At 43.6% G+C, this 20,630-nt stretch overlaps 2 protein-coding genes across 2 annotated transcripts in view; both read right to left on the minus strand.

The window, feature by feature from the left end:
* Positions 1 to 6,629: 6,629 nt before the first annotated feature.
* On the minus strand, positions 6,630 to 11,556 carry ndufa12 (NADH:ubiquinone oxidoreductase subunit A12). The gene is made up of 4 exons (XM_083654798.1): positions 11,422 to 11,556; positions 8,586 to 8,671; positions 7,427 to 7,514; positions 6,630 to 7,028 (listed from the first exon to the last, which is right to left on the minus strand). The coding sequence occupies exons 1-4, from the start codon at positions 11,508 to 11,510 to the stop codon at positions 6,848 to 6,850; spliced, it is 444 nt and encodes a 147-aa protein (XP_083510924.1). The 5' UTR covers positions 11,511 to 11,556; the 3' UTR covers positions 6,630 to 6,847.
* Positions 11,557 to 15,798: 4,242 nt separating this feature from the next.
* The window catches only part of fgd6 (FYVE, RhoGEF and PH domain containing 6), a gene marked incomplete at its 5' end in the record, with an annotated part of 33,714 nt that continues 28,882 nt past the window's right edge, over positions 15,799 to 20,630 (minus strand). The window contains 6 exons of the mRNA XM_083661857.1: positions 15,799 to 17,569; positions 18,561 to 18,709; positions 18,837 to 18,965; positions 19,116 to 19,213; positions 19,319 to 19,421; positions 20,015 to 20,158. Coding sequence (XP_083517983.1) covers positions 17,527 to 17,569; positions 18,561 to 18,709; positions 18,837 to 18,965; positions 19,116 to 19,213; positions 19,319 to 19,421; positions 20,015 to 20,158 — 666 coding nt within the window. The 3' untranslated portion in view covers positions 15,799 to 17,526. The remainder of the gene's footprint in view (positions 17,570 to 18,560; positions 18,710 to 18,836; positions 18,966 to 19,115; positions 19,214 to 19,318; positions 19,422 to 20,014; positions 20,159 to 20,630) is intronic.

A 20,630-nucleotide genomic window follows, 5' to 3' on the forward strand; every position in this document is an offset into this window, starting at 1 on the left:
TGTGTGTACTTTGTGTAGCAAGGAAACTGTGGCTGTGCTGGATCTGTGGATGTACGAGTAGCCTAAATCAATACACAATATATTTGTTGCTGAACTGCCAGTGTTTGGGCTTGGCCTCTTTCTTCTTTTTGTCACTGAGCTTCCCTAAACCTGAATCTGGAGAGACAACAACTGGACGTTTGAGCCATTCATCTATGGTGGATGATCATGCTACTGTAGTAGGTCTGCACGGTTTGACATATGAGGACTCTGACAGCATTGGTCATCTGCAGCACCAGATAACAGCCGGTGTGTGTGTGTGTGTGTGTGTGTGTGTGTGTGTGTGTGTGTGTGTGTGTGTGTGTGTGTGTGTGTGTGTGTGTGTGTGTGTGTGTGAGTGAGACCGGCACTGGGCCCTGCTCCCACTCCCACGCATACTCGAACGCATTATCCCACATGAAAGTACTTCTCAATAGTGCTTTGCTTCCACTCAAATAAATGTGTGTTTTCATATTCTTTACCACACAAATAATGAAAGCCTTTATATTTGCTCATCTTGTTTAGAATCAAGAGAAGAAGAATTGTATAGTTAGCATGAGCAGTGATAGCCACCATGGCTGAACAGACAAAGAACAGAGCACCGCCCCGCCTACACAAAGTCAAACTGCATCAACAGAAAAGCCAAACACATCACAATACTGTACACAACTGTTTGATTGACAAGTGATGTCTGAGAAGAAAGAGGTCTTATCATGGAATATGATGGATTCATCATTTTGACTTGACTTTTTGGCTGGATCGCAGCCCTATAAACGCAAATGTCTGTCACTGACTGACAAATGACATCATTGGCCGGCCTCGTCTTGTTGATCAGTCTAGCTCTTCTCTGAGCCTCTGAGGGGCTGAGATGCAAATGGAATGCATGGGAAGAACTGGAACGTGTGTATTTTTACAGCGACGCGCCCCAGGGGAGAGGCACCCCGAGGCACCAAGTCCAACTTTGACCCATTAAAACATAGCATGCCCACGCAGAACCAGAGACAACCAGGAGAGGGAGCCGGGAAATACTCATCCAGGAATCACACTCCTGTATGAGTTGCATTCATCCAGGGGGAGGGAACCCGGCATGAAAGATGACAGAGGAGAGACAGAGATGTTACAGAGAGGAGAGACAGGGAAGTGAACGAGGAGAGGATACACAGGTCAGAGGCGGTATGGGAGTGGACAGATGGCGTGGAGGAGGGAAGAGGCTGCAGGCCAGAGGAGGAGTGTGTGTTCCTACATCAAGACGACCCTCCTTAGCCTTTCCCTGGTGCCCAGCTGCCACTGCAGCATAGTGCTGCATCAGCAGGCAGAGAGAGAGAGGAGACTTAGGCCATGTTCACACTACAGGCAAATCCGATTTGCTGCTAAAGTCATTAATCATCATTATCTTGATTGGTTTCCCAAATCTGATTTGGGAGTGTGTCCACACTGCCACAAATCTGATTTGGGCAAGTGTTCAAGTCGGATCTGTGTGTCCAGACCTCCATAATGTGATGTGGGACAAGTGACACAAACCAGATTTGGAGCGTCCAGACTCATAAAACCAATCTGGATAGAATCATTAATAAGTCATTAAAGTTCACAAATCAGATTTGGCCTCCTAGTCTGAACATGGCCAGAGAGAGACACACAGACACAGAGAGAGAGAGAGAGAGAGAGAGAGGGAGAGGGAGAGAGAGAGAGAGAGAGAGGGAGGGAGAGAGAGAGAGAGAGAGAGAGAGAGAGAGAGAGAGAGAGAGAGAGAGAGAGAGAGAGAGAGAGAGAGAGAGAGAGAGAGAGAGATAATATGAGAAGTTCTCTTCAATAAGAAAATTCCATCCAGACTATGGGGAAATAGCAAAGAAAATACTAAACTTCTTAATCTTAATGCCAGAGGAGAAACTGGCAGTTCTCCTGGATGAATGGACAACAGCTCCACTGGCAGCTAAATATGTATCTGCCTGCCACCACCTGAGGGACTCACGAGTCACAACCTACGTCCATGGTCACAACCACTATAAGATCCCACAAACTCTATGGTATTAGGCAACTGTATGAAATGAAATGTACTAGTGGAGTGCCCGTCCCCCTCCCCCCAATCCATACATCATGCTCTCCCACTCTTCACCCAAACAGATAAACTTTTCTTGAGATACGTGAAAGCCGTGTTCTGATTGGTCTAATTGGGTCTCGAGATAAACCGCTTTTTGTGTTGCCAGTAGGTAGCGTTATGACTATGCCTGTGTTTCCGTTATCCCCTAATTACCTGACTTTTACCCTTAAAATTAATCAAAGTCTGACAAATTAAAATATCCCGGTCACCAAGTCCGGTGAAAATGTTTCCTCTAAGCACAATCTGGATTGTATTAAAGAGGCTAAAACTAAATTCCGACCATTAGGTCAGTGGTTCTCAACCTGGGGGTCGGGAGATTATTTTGGGGGGTGTGGAGGAGATTTGTAAAGAGGGGAGGCCTCCCTGGGGCAGCGTCCTGGGGCATCTTATCCATAAATGTTTTGCCTGTCTGGCTATGTTGTGGTCTTTACACTGAAAGTCACCACTCACTGGTCTCTAAATAAAGATGCTCCTCCTCCAGTCAGAGAGAACAAACTGGTGCTCACTGAAATGCTGACTCAACACAATGCCAGCAGTGCATTATTTGTATTTATTTTGACCCCCCTCCTCACTGAACTTGGGTGATGATAAAGCATGGCTGACAACGGGGCAGAAATCAAAAGCAACAATGCCCCCTCTTGGCCATTTCTATACCACATTAGGGCCATTATGAGATTTTGTCTCAGACGCATTTTTGGGGCCGTTGTGCAGAATGCACGGCAGGGCCCTTACATTCCACTCTGTCGCCCAGACCATTTTAGCACGGATTCAGGCAATGTAATGTCTTTCCGCTTTCCAGTCCGGTAGGTGGCGGTAATGCACCTCTGGCTAATATTGTGGCTAGCTCGTTCAGAGAGTTCCACAAGAGCTGTCGTCGGACATTTCACCGTCTGGTGCCTCTCTCATCCGACTAGGAATTTATTGATTCGATTTTTGAGGAGTTGACATGTATCGTCTTTTTTCTCCTAATGTAAAGCAGCTGTGAATGTGACAGCATTCGGTTGCGGCTGCTCCTGTCCTATTCCAACAACTCAACTTGTTGAGAAGAAGAATGCAAAGAGTCGCATTTGGAAATATCAGTCCCCAAAGTCCCATCTGCAAAAAGTGTGAAAGGGAGTTCCAAACCAAACTGGGTAGCACATCCAATCTCGCCAAGCAGCTGAAAGACAGGCACCCATCTGTTCAAATAATTCAAGGTGGGTTACTTCTTTCAAACGGTGTAAAATAACACGTTTAACAACATATTAAACAGACCTTATCCTGTCACATTCGTTTTTGAGATAGCTGGCAATGCATTGTGTAATTGTGTAACCAAAAAACGTTTGCGCTCACGTTAACGTGTTTTGTAATGGAATCATTATGGGACCCGGCTAATACCTGGTACAGCGTTAGCTAGCATAGTGTAACACGTGTGCATGCAATGTTTGTAATGGAAACATTATGGGACACGGCTAATAGCCGGACTTAGCCATAGTTCAACATGGCATCAAAATAAATACAAGGTTCTTTCGGGTGAAACATGTCCGTGAATTAAAACTAGCTACATAAAATTGCTTGCACTCTACATGTGTGTATGTGCAGTTGTCTTTATCATCTCTTTATTTTAGTAAATCTCACTGACGTTACTTTCCATTTAACAGTATGCGAGAGATGAAGATGAAGAGGAAGGCACAAGTCGCGGAGCCCAAAAGACCACCCAGCAGACAATTCCTGATGTTTTTGAAAAGCAGAGGAAATATGACTCGCATGAAGCAAGAAAGTGTGATAGGGCATTGGCAGAATTCCTATGCATCGATCAAATACCAATATACACCGTTGAAAAAAAAGGATTCCAGCAATTCTGTGAAATAAATTAAATTATAATATTTAATATAATAATAAAATTAAATACTTGAGGGCTACATGCCACTGGTGTTGCACTGTCTGTACTCACTGCCATACAGAGTTGAATGTAAGAAGAAGTAAGCAGAAGCACATTGTTTTGTTTGAAAGTTGAAGGCTACATGCCATTTGTTCATTGAAAATGGTTGCATACTTTAATAAAGGAGAATATGTTCAAGAAATATCAGTCTGTTTTTTTTTACCGTGGTACCGAAATTGGTACAACGGCCCTATGCCAGGTTTCGACCTGGCCTTGTTTTTTATTGTTAGTCATGATTTTGTGCAGATTCCCATGACTATTTGTTGTTTGTTTTTTATTCACTGTATTTTGTTGAGATTCATTTGTTTACATATTATTATTATTATTGTTGTCTTAAGTATTTTCTTGTCTTATTGTTTATTTGTAATGTATTGCTTTTTTAGAGGACGCCAGGAAGACTAGCTGTCATTAACTTGACAGCTAATGGGGATCCTAATCAAAATAAACTGTCTATCTGTATTGTAGGTAGGGAGATAGCAGTGAAACTATGATCAAAACAGTCATTCTTCGAATCTACATTATCTAATTGTCTTAACTTCTTACAAATGAAACAATGGTGAAGTTCAACAATGTATCAATTTGCTGGGGACCCCCTGGAAACCTCTCAAGGACCACTGGTGGTCCCTGGACCCCACGTTGAGAACCACTGTATTAGAGGGAGGGGGAAAGTGGAGTGTGAGCTGAAGCCTACATTAAAGAAAAGCAGAGTGTGAGCTGAAGCCTACATTAAAGAAAAGTAGAGTGTGAGCTGAAGCCTACATTAAAGAAAAGTAGAGTGTGAGCTGAAGCCTACATTAAAGAAAAGTAGAGTGTGAGCTGAAGCCTACATTAAAATCTTGGTTGTCGTCGTCGTCGTCTTCTTCTTCCTCCTCCTCCAAACTGAGCCCACGGGCGAAAAGGGATGACAGAGTGAGCCTCCTCATTTAAGCGCTCTAGATGCCTGAAACAACAAGAAAGTCTCAACCAGCAGCAGAAGTGGAGTGCTGCAACAACCCTGGCATCATATCAAAACTACACATTCCTACACATCATTTCAATAAGTAGATTATTTACATTATTTTAAGCCTTTTGCTGTTTGAGTTTCTGCTTTTGGACACACAATTAGCAGAAACAACTCCTCCAACCAGCATCAATTAACAGGGTTCAGTGCAAAATACTCCAAATTAATATTATACTAATCCATTATTAAAGTCATGCCAGTATTCAAGAGCTTTGGCACCTCACCTCTCATCCTGCAGCCGTCCCAGGTGAGTGCTGTGGTGGCCGGATGAGTGCTGTGGTGGCCCAGGCTTGTGTTGCAGAGGGACTGGGGCTGTGGCACCAAGTCACAGCCAGTCACTTCCTACCCGCTCGCCGGCCTCACACACCCTGACGCACCGAGCGCTTCAGCGCCCGAGCCCTCCAGGCACCTCGCTGTGAAATATTGCATGTCGCAGCCTTTCCCTCAGCTCAGCATAATCCCACAGACAGTGATTAACAGGCACACATGACATAGACGCTATGTGGAGGAAGCTCACTGTAAGACACAAACACCAGGCTCTCACTCTCCGCTGCAATAGGCTAGGCTGCAATATCAGTGCCGATAATACATGTACTGTATATTGGTATTTCATTAGAAATAAGATCTGGTCCAGCCAATCATAAAGGATATGATGCCGTTTGTTTGATTACATATTTACTGGAGAATTGATATTTGTTGTTTATGGGAATATGAATTGATCCAAATGTAACATTTCCATCACACAAGTATGATATTTCCAAAGAGTTTTTAGTGTCCTATGAATGATCTAAAACAGGGGTTCCCAAACTTAAGAATACCGGGGCCCACTTTGAATTCTGAAAATCTTCCGGGGCCCACCGAACCCTTTAATCACAACTCTGATCAACACACATGCAACTAAGATGATGTATTTCCCTATATATTTTTATTTCATTAACAGAGCATGTGAACTTGGGCATACAGCAAATTAATGATCCATGAATTAATAATACAAAAACAAATCTGCAAAATATCTAAAAGCCAGATTGCCAACATTTTCTCCCCCTTATCAGAAATATTTGCGTGCACAGGGGTTAAAGTGGGATTTGACAGGTGATTTTGAAAAGAAAATGCACTACCACTCTCCAAACAATGCACTGCACTTTTTCTTTGTTTTCACCTAGATTGAATTCAAATGAGCCTGACATGGTTTGAAAGCTCACAGGCTGGGGTACATCACCCAAATCACATTAGTAATGCTGCTGTTACAATGTTACAATGCTAACCGTTTCATGTATGTGGATGGAGTATGCTAATGCCATTAGCGCCAAGTTCCAGGATGTACAGTAAAATAAAAACACTGATTTTGGTGGTCTAACCTAGTTTGTTACTGTATTATTCAAGCTTTCTAGTCAAGTACAGTCCATTTGGTAGTTTGTATTTGTCCAAAAACGTCCGCCTAAAAATAATAATAAAAGAAAAATGCTCCTGGCGGCCCACCTGCAACACCTCCACGGCCCACCAGTGGGCCACGGCACAGTTTGGGAATCACTGATCTAAAACTTGCCAGCCAGCCAAAAATAACATTATTAGGCAGACACTGAATTATTGTTTGTTTTTTGGCATAGAAATGTAAATATACTGAATATCGGCACAAAATATAATCACTTCAAAAAGCCATATGTATCAAACCTCACTTTATAGTTTCCTAAAAATCACATAGAAAGCAGTTTAAATTAGCTACACACAAAGCCACTCCCACCATAAACACCTTTATAGAGATTTTATTCAGAGAGCAAGTCATTTACAGAGAGTGAAAGTGAAGTGGGGGTCACTGGGTCCCGGTGTGGGGTGGAATCCACTCGTGGATCTTCTTGCGTGTGGTGGAGTAGGGCACGTACTGTTCTGAGGAGCCACTCACATTGAACTGGTGCGTCTCTGCCAGGAACTTCTTGGGCACCGGTGGATGTGTGGTGGGGGGGTCATCTGTCATACAGTGCAGCCAGCGATGCCTGGACAATGAACAATGTGTATATAAGTATACTTAATATACAGTTCTCAAAAAGGCTTCAGCAACATAAGATAAGATGAAACTTTGATGAGGGCTGTGGAGAAATTGGGTTGTTGTGACAGCAAACATTTTAAGATACAACAAAGAAACAAACATCAAACATAACGCAAACACAATTACAACTTTCATGGATGAATGGTATGGACATTTTTGCATGTATGAGGGTGTGCAAAATAATTAATAAACTACTTAAAGAAAAATGAATAAACATGCATGCCAACAATCTAGTATGTAGTAATAATATGTAGTAAATAATAAAGTAAAGCAAAGCTTCACAGAGTGATTTAGCCTACATGGACACCATTTGTAATTAATTGGACACTAAAATGCAGGTCATACCATTCAGCCGGCACCATGCTGCCATCCACCTCCCACATGGTGTTCTTTCCATTCATCTGTGTGGTGTACATCACCCAGCGGTGCCGTCCTGAACACATGGGGCAGAGACAGAGTTGGTCCCAGTGACTATTGCAGATATGCCAACACACATTAACATATGGCAGATGGGACAACCAGTGTCCACCAAATTACATAGGAGTCACTCTATGTTTGGCGTGGAGCCGTTACGGATTTATCAGGACTTCATAGGAAATAATTCTTATGGACAAAGATGTGGCCAGTGGCCACACAGTTTTTCTTTTTCCAAATTCCAAATCATAGAGTCCAGTGTTTCCCCTAGGATGGAGTTAGCAGCGGAAGTGAAGCATACATGCAAAGTGCCCCCTGCTGGGAGGTTTCTCCCCCCCCCCCCCCCTCTATTCAAAACATGCAAGAAGATGGCCGCCTGACCAACGATGACTACAGAAGATGGTCCCCCGGCCACTGTACGCTGAAAGCTGCCCCACTGTTGCTGGCTGCACCTCGGAGGAAATGACATGCCTTATTTGGGTTAAACGAGCAGACTGTATTTCACCACTCACCAGCCAACGTCGGCACAGGTGTGTGTGACAGTGGTTGCAATGCATGCATGTGTTGTGGGTGTCTGTGTGACAAATAAAGAGGGGTTTATCCATCCAGTTGTTCTGTTCTGTTGTTCAAGTGAAGAGGTGTCACTCTGCTCATTACATAAATGTGTTTATTTGTTCTCTACACAATTAATTTCATTATTGTTTTGGAAACAAAGGCCATATCTTATATTCTTTACAATCTGCCTTTGGAGCAGGGATGAAACGTCAGTGGAATGATTTTAATATGGCAGAACAATATTTAATTTATAGAGCCAAAGTGACACTTCTTCACTTGATCTACGTATACAGCTTTGTTTTTGGCTGCAGTTTTGCCGGAGCACTGCATTCAGTCTGTAGCAGAGGTCATATTTCAGCTGAATGCATATAGGGGGAGCGGCGCGCGTGCGCACGCACGCACGCACGCACGTACGCACGCACGTACGCACACACACACACACACACACACACACACACACACACACACACACACACACACACACACACACACACACAAACAAACAAACAAATTATGGAGGCAGTTTTGCTCTCACCAAAGAAGTAGTGCTGGCCGTCCTCATAGTATTTGTTTCCATACTTATCCGTGCCGATCAGGGTTCCTGTCTTCACATCATTGGCTCTGCCAACAAAATGGCATTATAACAGCAATGATGTAACATTCTGGTCAGCATCATGATTAAAAAAATCTGGCATTTAATGTGGACTTTGGGTACATGTTCCATAAAGTATGAAGTATAGTGCCTTTTATAGATATACTGTGTATTTGTGTGTTCTCTGAATTGTTGTCTGTTGTTATATCTGGACCCTGTGTCTGCAAATAAAGTTGATGATGACGATGATATAAAGCAACTCGGCATAATCCACCACAGCACTTTATTACGTAGTTAACGTTACCCTAGGCCAGTGCTGACCAATTTGGGGCCCGCGGGCTCTGTTTGTTTTGGCCCGCCACGGATTTGAGAAAAAAAATGTTTGTGGAGCGAACCAAACAGATAAAAAGTAGATTATTATATTGAAATGTTATTTTAGATTTAGAATGTTAATTTTCTATAAAACACAATACATTTTAATGTAATTCCACAACGTTTATTTTTGGCCCTCGGCCCTCCACCCAGATTGAGTTTTGGCCCTTCATGGGAAAGAATTTGGGCACGCCTGCCCTAGGCCCACATGTTCTCCGTTCCTCTGCGATCCACTCTGAATCAGCATCACACAGCATTCCATAAGGAAATTGGGGGGGTTGAGCATTTAAAATGCTCTCCTACCCATCTCCGACATCCGAACGCAGATCCAAAGATATAATAAGCCAGAGTAGTATAGGCGGGGGTGTTAAAATGATACTGCTGCATGAAACAACCGTTTAAAAGCAGTCTTTCCACAGCCTGTGCCGAATTTACAGCAGGGTGTGTTTGATCTTACTATCATGGTGCACCGTTTGCACGCGCTGAGCAAACAACATTGCAGTCACACGGATACGGCGGCACAGTGATCAAATCCAGCGCACCTGGGAAGCAAAACTCCCAAGGTTCCTGTCGGCACTGGGATGCTTCTCCTCTCCTAAATTCGGCACAGGCTGTGGAAAGACTGTAGCCTGGCTCCAGACCTTCGAAGCCACTCCCACTCCACAGTTGTGGATTTGGCTCTTCTTGGTCTGGCATCGCCATGTGCAAACAATATTTCTCCAGTTAAAAATCCAATCACGGGCGCTGATTGGCAAACACTGTTGTCAGTCATGCACAACAGAAACAGACACAGCTGTGGCCAAAGCTAACGTAGCTAGCTAATGCTAGCCAGCTTCTCCATGTTAAGCAGCCAAAGTCGGCCGACTTTGTACTTTTCATTTTAACGAACGTCTTATTAGTTACTGGCTAGCATTAGCTAGCTAGGTTAGCTTTGGCCAGAGCTGTGTGCTTGTGACTAGCAAGACGGCTGCGGCTGCCCTGCCGGTTGCCTCGGGAAGAGCCTGGTGACGCAAGGTTAGGTTGCCGTGGACACCTTGGTCTCTCGTGATTGGTTAGGGAAGACCGAAGCCCGCCCCCTCATAGAAATTCTCTGAAGTGAGTGCAATCTCAGACGAAGAGGAAATTAGTTTAGGAATTGATGATGCAGTCTGAATATGAGGCTAGAAAGACTGCTTTTAAACGGTTGTTTCAGTAGTATCACTGGCTTCACTGGCAGATTATTATATCTTTGGATCTGCGATGGGACGCCGGAGACGGGTAGGAGAGCATTGTAAACGCTCGAACACCCCCACCAATTTCCTTATGGAATGCTCTGTGACGCTGATTCAGAGTGGATCGCAGAGGAACAGAGAACATACGGGGCTGTTACCCTTGTTATTATTCTGTATTGAAATGATTTATTAGGAATAGCCCATTGAGATGAACCATCTCGTTTTCAAGGGGGTCCCTATACAGGAATACAATACAATAAACATGGTTAGACCAGACATTTAACAAAACAACATAAGACTAAGTGTGACAAAAAACAAACAAACAAACAAGCTAAAAATAACAATACATATATAATTGAATAAGTATCCAGTAATAGGACATACAGAATAGGAAATCCTCCTCAAGGGAGAGTATTAAGATGGATCTACTTATATATATATTGCTATGTATAATACAAGACATACATACAGTATAGTATAGTATAATATAATACACATAGTATAATATAATAGATCAATGCAATAAGTGTCAGCTATTAACTTTCATGATAGTAATAGTGACCATAATACTTTTATGATAGTGACCATAATACCATTAGATTAAGTGATAGCACATAAATATATGTTATTAAGGAATTATGGACAAGGACAGCTAGTCCCATAACAAGAAGACAGGGCATTTTTGAACATGTGGAAAGATGATATGGAACGAATATTTACAGGTAGATTATTCCAATCAGAAGGATCTTTAAACATAAAGGCTTTGTTAGCTATTAGAGAGACTGCAGGAACAGAAAAAAAAGAGCTGTGTGGAGTGTCTCAATTGATAGTTAGATGAAAAATGGATCAGGAACTGTTTTAGATCATTGAAATGTATACATTTATAAACAAACTGTAACCAATGACAGTCTTATCTTATTCCGACAAGCTCCTTCCACCAAATACATGGAGGGCGACAGAAAGTAATGTAAACCAATAATGACATTGCATGGTGAACATGTTGTTATTAAATCTGTCACAGACGGATGCACAATTGACAAGTTTAACCTTAACCAGCTGGCTAACGTAGCAAACGGCTAACTTAGCTCTGGTTGGAACACCAGGGGACACACGTATGTTCTGTCGTATTCCACCCTTATAACCAGCGGCTTAATATAATATAACAAGATTTTTTTTATTATTATTATAAAACTGACCTGAAAAACTGGACAAGAAGACCCTTCACTCCACCATGACCTCGTAATTGCCCCCAAGCTCTTCGGGCAATGTTCGCATACTCCGCCATCTTTAGACGGAACTATTAACGCGACGGACCGTTCTGCATGTACACATGTCCGAGTAATACAATAGTACCTGTCTGTGATATCTTATGTTCCACAGTCCGAAAGCGGCTAGGGCAAAAGGTATCTTTTACTGCTAATTATTACAATAGTATTACTACATGTAACGACAGTAAAGTTTCAACTACTACTCTAAATATTGTCTATTACCAACAACATGGCTTAATTAATAATGAAAGACTAAAATTGTGTTCTTGTTCCTCATACGCATATTGTCTATTTGCTTGACCCCCCCCCCCCCCCCCCCCCCCCACAGGGAGGTCAGATACAGGATCAGCATCAGGGGGAGGGAAGGGGGAAATACACCCTAATTATTATAGCAAGACTTTCGATAAAGCAGAACGTAACTACTGCGTCACCCGCCGGGAGCTCCTCGCCGTAGTAGAAGCACTAAGACACTTTAGATATTACCTCCTGGGACAGCCACGGTTCACCATACGGACCGACCACTCGGCGCTGCAGTGGCTATGGTCCTTCAGAGAGCCGGAGGGACAAGTGTGCCGCTGGTTAGAGAAAATGGCAGACTACAACTTCACGATAGAACACAGGGCAGGGGCGCGCCACGTCAACGCAGACGCCCTGTCAAGACGACCCTGTGCAGAGAGAGGGTGTACATACTGCGAAAAGAGAGAAGGAAGAGAGAGAGAGCTCCAAGAGGAAGCTAGGATCTGCCCTAACCACACAGGGGATGGGCCAGTGTGCAGGACGCTGCGGGTAGCAGAGGCAGCGGATTGGAGGGGCCACCAAGAAAACGACAGAGAGCTGTCACCAGTACTGCAATGGGTAGAAGAGGGCCAGAAGCCGCCCTGGGAAGAGGTGGCAGGGGCCACCGACACAACCAAAGGGCTGTGGGCGGGGTTCGACACCCTGAGTTTGAGTAACGGAGTGCTGATGAAGTCCTGGAAGGAGCCAGCGACAGGAGAGCATAAGTGGCGGAAAGTAGTGCCGACAACGTTGAGGGAGGAGGTGTGCAGGAGCTGCCATGGAACTGTAGGGGCTGGGCACTTCGGGGTAAACAAAACGCTCCGCCGTATCAGACAAGGGTTTTATTGGGGGAGGATGGGGAGAGACGTACAGGACTTCTGTCGACGCTGCGACCTCTGCGCAGCGTACAAAGGGCCGTTAGATCAGTCTCGCGCCCCGCTTCAACAGCTAGCAGCAGGAGCCCCCATGGAGAGGGTAGGGGTAGACGTGATGGGACCTTTTCCCTGCTCAGACAGTGGAAACAAGTACGTCCTGGTCGCCATGGACTATTTCACAAAATGGCCAGAGGCGTACGCACTACCCGACCAGGAGGCGGGGACGGTGGTCGACGCACTAGTAACCGGTATGTTCAGTAGGTTCGGAGCACCAGAGACCCTACACAGTGACCAAGGGAGAAACTTTGAGTCACGAGTGTTCGCCACCATGTGCGAGAAACTGAACATTAAAAAGACACGGACCACAGCATTGCACCCCCAGAGCGATGGCCTTGTAGAAAGATTCAATAGAACGCTGAAAAAGCAGTTAGCCATCCTCACGGAGGAACACCAGAGAGACTGGGACACGCACCTGCCGCTCATCCTCATGGCCTACAGATCCGCCACACACGAGTCCACCTCCTGCACCCCAGCTCTGCTCATGTTAGGTCGAGAACTGCGGACACCAGCAGAAATAGCGTTCGGTAAGCCACCAGATGCACTGGACGCTCCCCCAGGGCGAGAGTACGCCAGGAGGCTACAAGATCGCTTAGAGTCCGCTCACCACTTCGCGCGGGACCAGCTAGAGAAAGCAGGCATGAAACAAAAAAGGAACTATGATGTGAGGGCAAAAGGAAACCATTTCCAGGGGGGGGAGTTGGTCTGGGTGTACACACCCCAGAGAAAAAAAGGGCGTAGCCCTAAACTGGACTGTCACTGGACAGGCCCATGCAGGGTCATGGAGAGAATGGGGGAAGTGGTGTACCGAGTGCAGATGCCACTTGGTGGCAGGAAGGTACTCCACAGAGACAGGTTGGCCCCATACCGGGGGGGGTGCACCTTTCCCCCAGATCTCGGCCGCCCGGCGGTTTCACCTAGACCGGCTGAAAGAAGGACTCTGTTCCCACAGAGAGGGGCGTCCGGCTATGACCGGGCGGGCCCCACCCAGGGGCGTGAAAGCCCAGAGACACTGCAGGTGGGATCAGCCCCGCAGACAGATTCACAGAGACTAACACGGCCACGGAGAGAGCCAAGGGCTCCAGGACGATTCCACAACTTTGAGTTGTACTAAAAAAAAAAAAAAAAAAAAAGAAAAAAAAAAAAAAAAAAAGAGAGGAGATGGTGGTTGGAGATGTTGTATTGTTGTAACAGAAAGTAAAAAAAAAAAGGTGCATGACATGAGATATTGTGGGGGAGATGATGTGGGGAAGTCGGAGAGGGCAACATGCTGTGATTGAAAAAAAAAGAAGCTGTTAAAGAAAAAAAATGTTTTGGTACAAGGGGGTGTGTGATGTGTTATCAACGTGGGCGTTGACCTTATTGTTGGGCGGGGAGTATGTAGCGAATCAGCAGTACACATGCAGGGGTGAGCATTGGTAGTGTCTCGACTGCAGATAGGAACTGATGTGTGGGAGTGTTGTATTGGGGGAACACTATGCGGTGGGGATACTTCTGGAGTGAACTGAGCATGCGCGTCAGTCCACACACACTACTTGGAGGGAAAGCTGCTAGCTTTGAGCGTGACAACCGCTGAGAGTTGTAATATAACTAACTGTGAATAAAGACCCTTGTACCATCAAGAAGCCTCTGCCTCATGAGATAACGGATACGTTACAATATGATAGGACAGCCACTTGAACTCTATCCCACACACACATCAATCTGCCCTATGCTATTAACTAGTGACAGTTGCTCGGCTTTATGGATCCTTGTTGGTTCCTCCATATGGTATCTCCCTTGAAGGGAAAACATTAAGAAACTAGACCAACCACACCATGGATATATGCCTCCGCCAACAAGTGAGCAGTCGACATGCATGTCTGTCCAGACTTTGACGTTTTGAGTCAAATGAGAATACATTTCATCAAGGTTACTGAGATATGGCGTTACCGAGCTGAAACTTGTGTTCGTGAGGTCACAGTGACCTTGACCTTTGACCATCAAAATCTAATCAGTTCATCCTTGAGTCCAAGTGGATGTTTGAGGCAAATTAGACCAAATTCCATCAAGGTGTACCTGAGATATCACATTAACGAGCGTCGTGATGTGCCACAGTAACCTTGAACTTTGACCACCAAAATCTAATCAGTTCATCCTTGAGTCCAAGTGTCCACTTGGACTCAAGGATGAACTGATTCGATTTTGAAGCAAATTGGAAGAAATTTTGTCAAGGCATTCTTGATATCGCGTTTCACGTAAACAAGCTTGAAAATGGCATTAGTGAGGTCAAAGTGACCTTAACCTTTGTCCATCAAAATCGAATGGGTTCATCCTTGAGTTCAAGTCGACATTTGAGCCAAATTGGAAGAAATTCCATCAAGGTGTTCCTGAGATATCGCGTTAAAGAGCTTGGAAATGGGGTTTGTGAGGTCACCATGACCTTGAACTTTGACCTTTAACCACCAAAATCTAATCAGTTTATCCTTGAGTCCAAGTGGACGTTTGAGGAAAATTGGGTGAAATTCGGTCAAGGCATTCCTGAGATATCGCATTAACAAGCATGAAATGAGCGGTCATGAGGTCACAGTGACCTTGAACTTTGACCACCAAAATCTAATCAGTTCATCCTCGAGTCCAAGTGGATGTTTGAGGCAAATTCGAAGAAATTCCATCAAGGCATTTCCTGAGATATCCCGTTAACGAGCTTGAAAATCACGTTTGAGAGGTCAGTGACCTTGACCTTTGATCGCCAAAATCTAATCAATTCATCCTTGCGTACAAGTCTGGCCAAATTGGAAGAAATTCCGTCAAGCCATTCCTGAGACATCGCGTTAACTATCTTGGGAATGGCGTTCATGAGGTCACAGTGACCTTGAACTTTGACCTATGACCACCAAAATCTAATCGTTCATCCTCGAGTCAAAGTTGACGTTTGAGGCAAATTTCATGAAAATGCATCAAGGCGTTCCTCAGATATCACGTTAACGAACATCGGACGGACGTACAACCCCGAATCCATAATGCCTCCGGCCTGGCTATCACCGGGGAAGGCATGATAAAAAGACAACAAATTATTTTCTTTATTTTTTTTATTAAAAAAAAACTGTTGCCTGACAGTTCTGAATCATTTATAGCAGACTCTATAACTCTGAATAAAGTGGATGCTTACAAAGGGTCACTGTGAACAATCACAAGGGATAGAAATACTGCATGCATGCTAGCCCCCGGCTAGCACTCTCAGTCCAAGCTACTGCACAATTTGAATGTGGCCTTCACCCGAGTACTGGCTTTTTCATTCCTTCACTAGATTGGGATTCTGCATTCTCTATCAACTTAATTGCCATGATGGGGTAGTGCAATTTCTGGCAATCTCATTAGCACAACTGAAATACAAGAGGTAACCCTGATGAAATGGACTATATTACTGAATAATTCATGTTTGCTAGAAATACTTAGAAAGTAAGTAGTCATGGAAACTGGATAGCTAAATTTGTCCTTATTCATATGAACACTTTCAAACAGAATACCTATACCATTGTGATTTATCTCATAACAGGAGATATACGGCACATTGTTTAAAAAAAGATCCTCATAGTTAGATCAGAATTTTTTCTTTCTTTTGAACATTTCCTCAGAAATATAGTTCATGCATACTTTCCAGTATCTCTAACAAAAAAGACAACCCTGCAATTCTCTTTTAAATGGTCTAATTAAATACAATAAAACAATTATGTCTTTGATAGAAACATATTTCCTAACAATCCCTAGTTACAAAACAAGTGGCAGCCTGTGCTTTTAAAACCATTATGGCAGATAAAATAAATCAAGTTCCTCCTATGCGTTCAGACAGAAAAATGTACAATTCTATATAAATATTAGCTCTCGGCTTCGACATAAAAATGTCAATGTTGCTCCTCCACTTTCATATACACAGTATTATACCCATGGGCCACTTCTGATGTGGCTGGACAGGCAAACAAAAATAAATTTGAACTGCAGTTAAAATATCTACATTATTTGTGACATTTCCAGTTTTCTCCAGTATGTTGTTATACCCATGATTTAGATGTTTGGTATTCTAAAGTCTAAAAAAAGGAAAGATATGAATGAAATCTCTTGTCCAGATAGATAAATCTCAAGAGCGGAACATCAACTTCCAGTTTCTTTGTAGAAGCCTGTTTTTCACAGTAAAATCCAACCTTGTTACATCATTTGAATGGACTGCATTTATAGACATCATTCAACACTTGAAAAGATACATTGCATTCATGAGTCAAATGAGATGTCTTGCCATTTTTAATATTTTACAAGTTTGGGTGTAATTTTTAAATTTCACTTTACTTTTGCTTGTCTGAAATTGTAGATTTTAACACTACAAGAAAGAGTATGCAATATCGATACACTTGAATGAAAACTGATAATAATCTGGTTAATTTGTTTGGGATAGACTGTTGTGTATATTTTGTCTTACACAAAAGTGATTCCTTCATTCGTTCGCAGTAAAAAATAAAATAAAAAATAATCGCAGACTCCACACTTAACAGGATTCCCAAAGGCTGTAACTGGTCCTCACATCTATTTTGTGACACTTCCACACACATGCTTCTGGACTTGACCTTTGACCCTCAGCTGTGACATAACCGTTTCATCTCGGGCTTGAAACGAACAGATCCACCATTAGCTCCACTGACAATGCTGAGCGTCAGTGGCTGTTGCAGACAGAAATATAGTAGACAGTTCATTTGGAGTCCTTCCTGAGCTGGTGACCCCTTGACCTGTGATCCGGGGTCATAAGTTGCCTGGCTCCAGGGCTGTGGTGCAACTTCACTGCTACTAAAGGGGATTACTGTTCCAGAATCATGGCCTCTTGGAAGGCTTCGATCCATCTAAAGACACAAAAAGCACAACAGATATACATTGGCTAATATTAGAAGAAGAAAACATGCACGCATGCACACGCACGCACAAACACACACGCGCGTGTGTGCGCGCGTGCGCACACACACACACACACACACACACACACACACACACACACAAACAAACAACAAGGTTTCTGGGTTCCCACACCTTAAACATAAAATTGAAAGAGTTTCCCGGCCAAATTCCCTCAAATTCAAGGACCCAACACAGCATAGTTTGAGACATGGATCATAACTGAGATTTTTTATAATGAGAACTAGCAGGCTTTACTGAAGCTCACAGACAATTAAAGAGGGAGGCTTGAATGTGTGTGAACACTTTGTTACAGTGATGGCAGACTATCTGGTCTCTTGCGCTCTCTAATGCGAGGAACATGCTCCAACGTCAGCCTCCAATTGGAGCCTTGCCTACGGCAGCTAGACCGATATACTCAAACGTCAGCTTGACAGGGCAGGGGAGTCCCCAGCAAAATGAGTCAATTGTGTGATTTCACTGGGATTTCAATGACTAGAAGTTATCCTAAGGAGAGAATGTAGTGCATATACTTGGTAATAGCTTTCACTCTCTCCTGTTTTCTCCCCATCTACATAATATTATACTTGCGCTGTTCACGTCCGCTGCGTCGAGTCACATTTTCGGGGAGCTGCACTGGCAGGCTCGCCAGCCGTGGCGCATTCGGCGAGGGCTTTGACACTGTAGCATGTTTTCCGTTTAACACCGCACGACAAAACAATATATTGTGTAAGTTGAGCAATAGAGAGAGACGTATTTACGAGTTGAAGAGCTAAGTAACTCTTCCATTTCTATTCTTTCACAAAATATATAAATTCAAGCACTTTCAATGACCCATGTCTATTTTCAAAAACTTCCAAGGCCTTGATCCCTCCCACCATAACAATTCACACACTTTCAGGGAATTGAAGGACCTGTGGGAACCTTGTTTAGGCATGATACCTCTGTGCAGTGGGGATGTCGTCAGCTTTAAAGATGTAAAAGAGTGTGTTTTTGTGGAACAGCTTGAACTGCAGCTTCTGAGCCGGGCCGTACTTCTCCTCTCTCAGGAAAAACCCCAACAAGGGCTGACTTTCCAATGCTGCCACATCCTGAAGGGGAAAGATACATACCGCTATTCAACAAAAAGCCAGGAAGGCCACATAGAGCTCAGAGATACAATGTCTCACAATCATAAAGGCAGTCTGAGTGACAGCATGCCCTCGCCGTGCAGAATACCTCACTGGCAGCGTAGGTGTACAGCACTTTGTTCTTGATGACAAACCACAACCTCTTCCACTGCTTCTTGTTGCCCTTTGACCTGTTTAAGTAGCCGCTCATGGAGGAGTTCTCTGTGTTGGCAGACACCTACAACAAGAGCAGGAGTAAATGAAGTCACAACGAAGTCACATCATACTTCACGGCCACCTCGAAGATGGTGAACAACTTGCCAAGTTAAATCCAAATCAGTTAAAGTGAACATCCATCATATAGATGGAAATGTAGATCATTCCCAACCTCTTTCAGAGCAGCAGGAATCTTCTTCTGTTTTCTGTTAAAAGAGAAGGCTCCAGATTTCCCGATAGGAGAAACTGATGTCGAGGCACATCGGTCACCTACAGAAAACAAACACACAACAATGAATGACATGACTCCACACTCCCACAGGTAAATCATTCATTGCTTACTCCTGGGAATGGCTGAAATCACTTGTGACGTACTGTTCTCCTGTAGTTTGGCGAAGCAGTGGTCACACACACGTGCTGGCTGGTTCTTCAAGTACTCCAGATAGTACTTATTGGCGGAGCAAGCCTGACACACCACCTATCACACATCAGACATATGACGAAAGGAGCTGACTTAAATTATGTAATGTATAGGCTTCCTACACATTGATCATTCATATATTCATATATGTATATATATGTATACATATATATACTGTGTATATATATATATATATATACACACATACATACATATATATATACATACATACAAGTAAGTATATAAATGTACAAGTATCAGAATATGTGAGATGATTGGCAGGGTTTCTACACGGTTTCCATTTTAAAATTCCATATTTCCCCCCTAGACCCTATGTTCTTGACTGGTTGTGATTTTGGCGGGTATTTGATATAATGCATGCAGGCTGGATAATAAGAGCAGCCCTCTATCTGAATATTATTCTTCACATCAACAAAAACTGTGGACTCAAAGTGGCTCTACAACAACATAAAAGCTAGAATTCTGTGTATTGGATCTGAACCACAACATTTCCGTACTTTTCCAGGTATTTCTTTCAAATTTTCAAACAATTCATAATTGGCAATTATCTAATTCAGTTTTAATACTTTTCCAGACCCGCGTAAGAACCCTGAATGTAGTATTCGTAGCAGTAGTAGTAGTAGTACTACCTTGCCACAGGCACGACAGTGATGCCTTCTCCAAGTGAGGGTAAACTCGCAGGTGCAGATCATACACATGGTGGCCCTCAGGTCTGGGATCCAGATTGGAGCCTTTGAACCCAATGGGGCCCCGCTGTCCCCGAGACCATCAGCCTAAGGAGAGAGAGACAGAGGAAGGTTATGGAAAAATGTCTGAGAGAGAAATGCTCTTTCTTGAAATAAAGGACTCAACAAAACAAAGTTGTTTCTTTAGTTATCAAAGAAAGCAGAAAATCCAGTTGACTCAAACAGCACACTGATAGTGTGTGGAGAGCAGCTCTAAATCTGCAAGCACAAATTCATTGTTATTGGACATTCACACCAAAAGCGCTTTTTTCAGTCAGAACGCTATGAAAATCATGTCGAGCGCGCTTCCATTGTGCACAAAACACAGCGCACGGAGCGTTTTTTTTGTGCTCCGTTTTCCCCTGTAGTCGCGTGCAGTACAGATCAGAACGGTAGCCAGCTAGTTTTGTCTGTTTGATGTTGTTCACTGTCAACACGAAAGCCAGATTATTGCCAATTCTGGCAGCAGCGGAGGTTGAAAATCCCTCGGGAGGAGAAAAGGTAGGTGGAGTGAAAAAGA

Source organism: Poromitra crassiceps, assembly GCF_964638095.1.
Source record: "Poromitra crassiceps genome assembly, chromosome: 2".
Taxonomy (NCBI): domain Eukaryota; kingdom Metazoa; phylum Chordata; class Actinopteri; order Beryciformes; family Melamphaidae; genus Poromitra; species Poromitra crassiceps.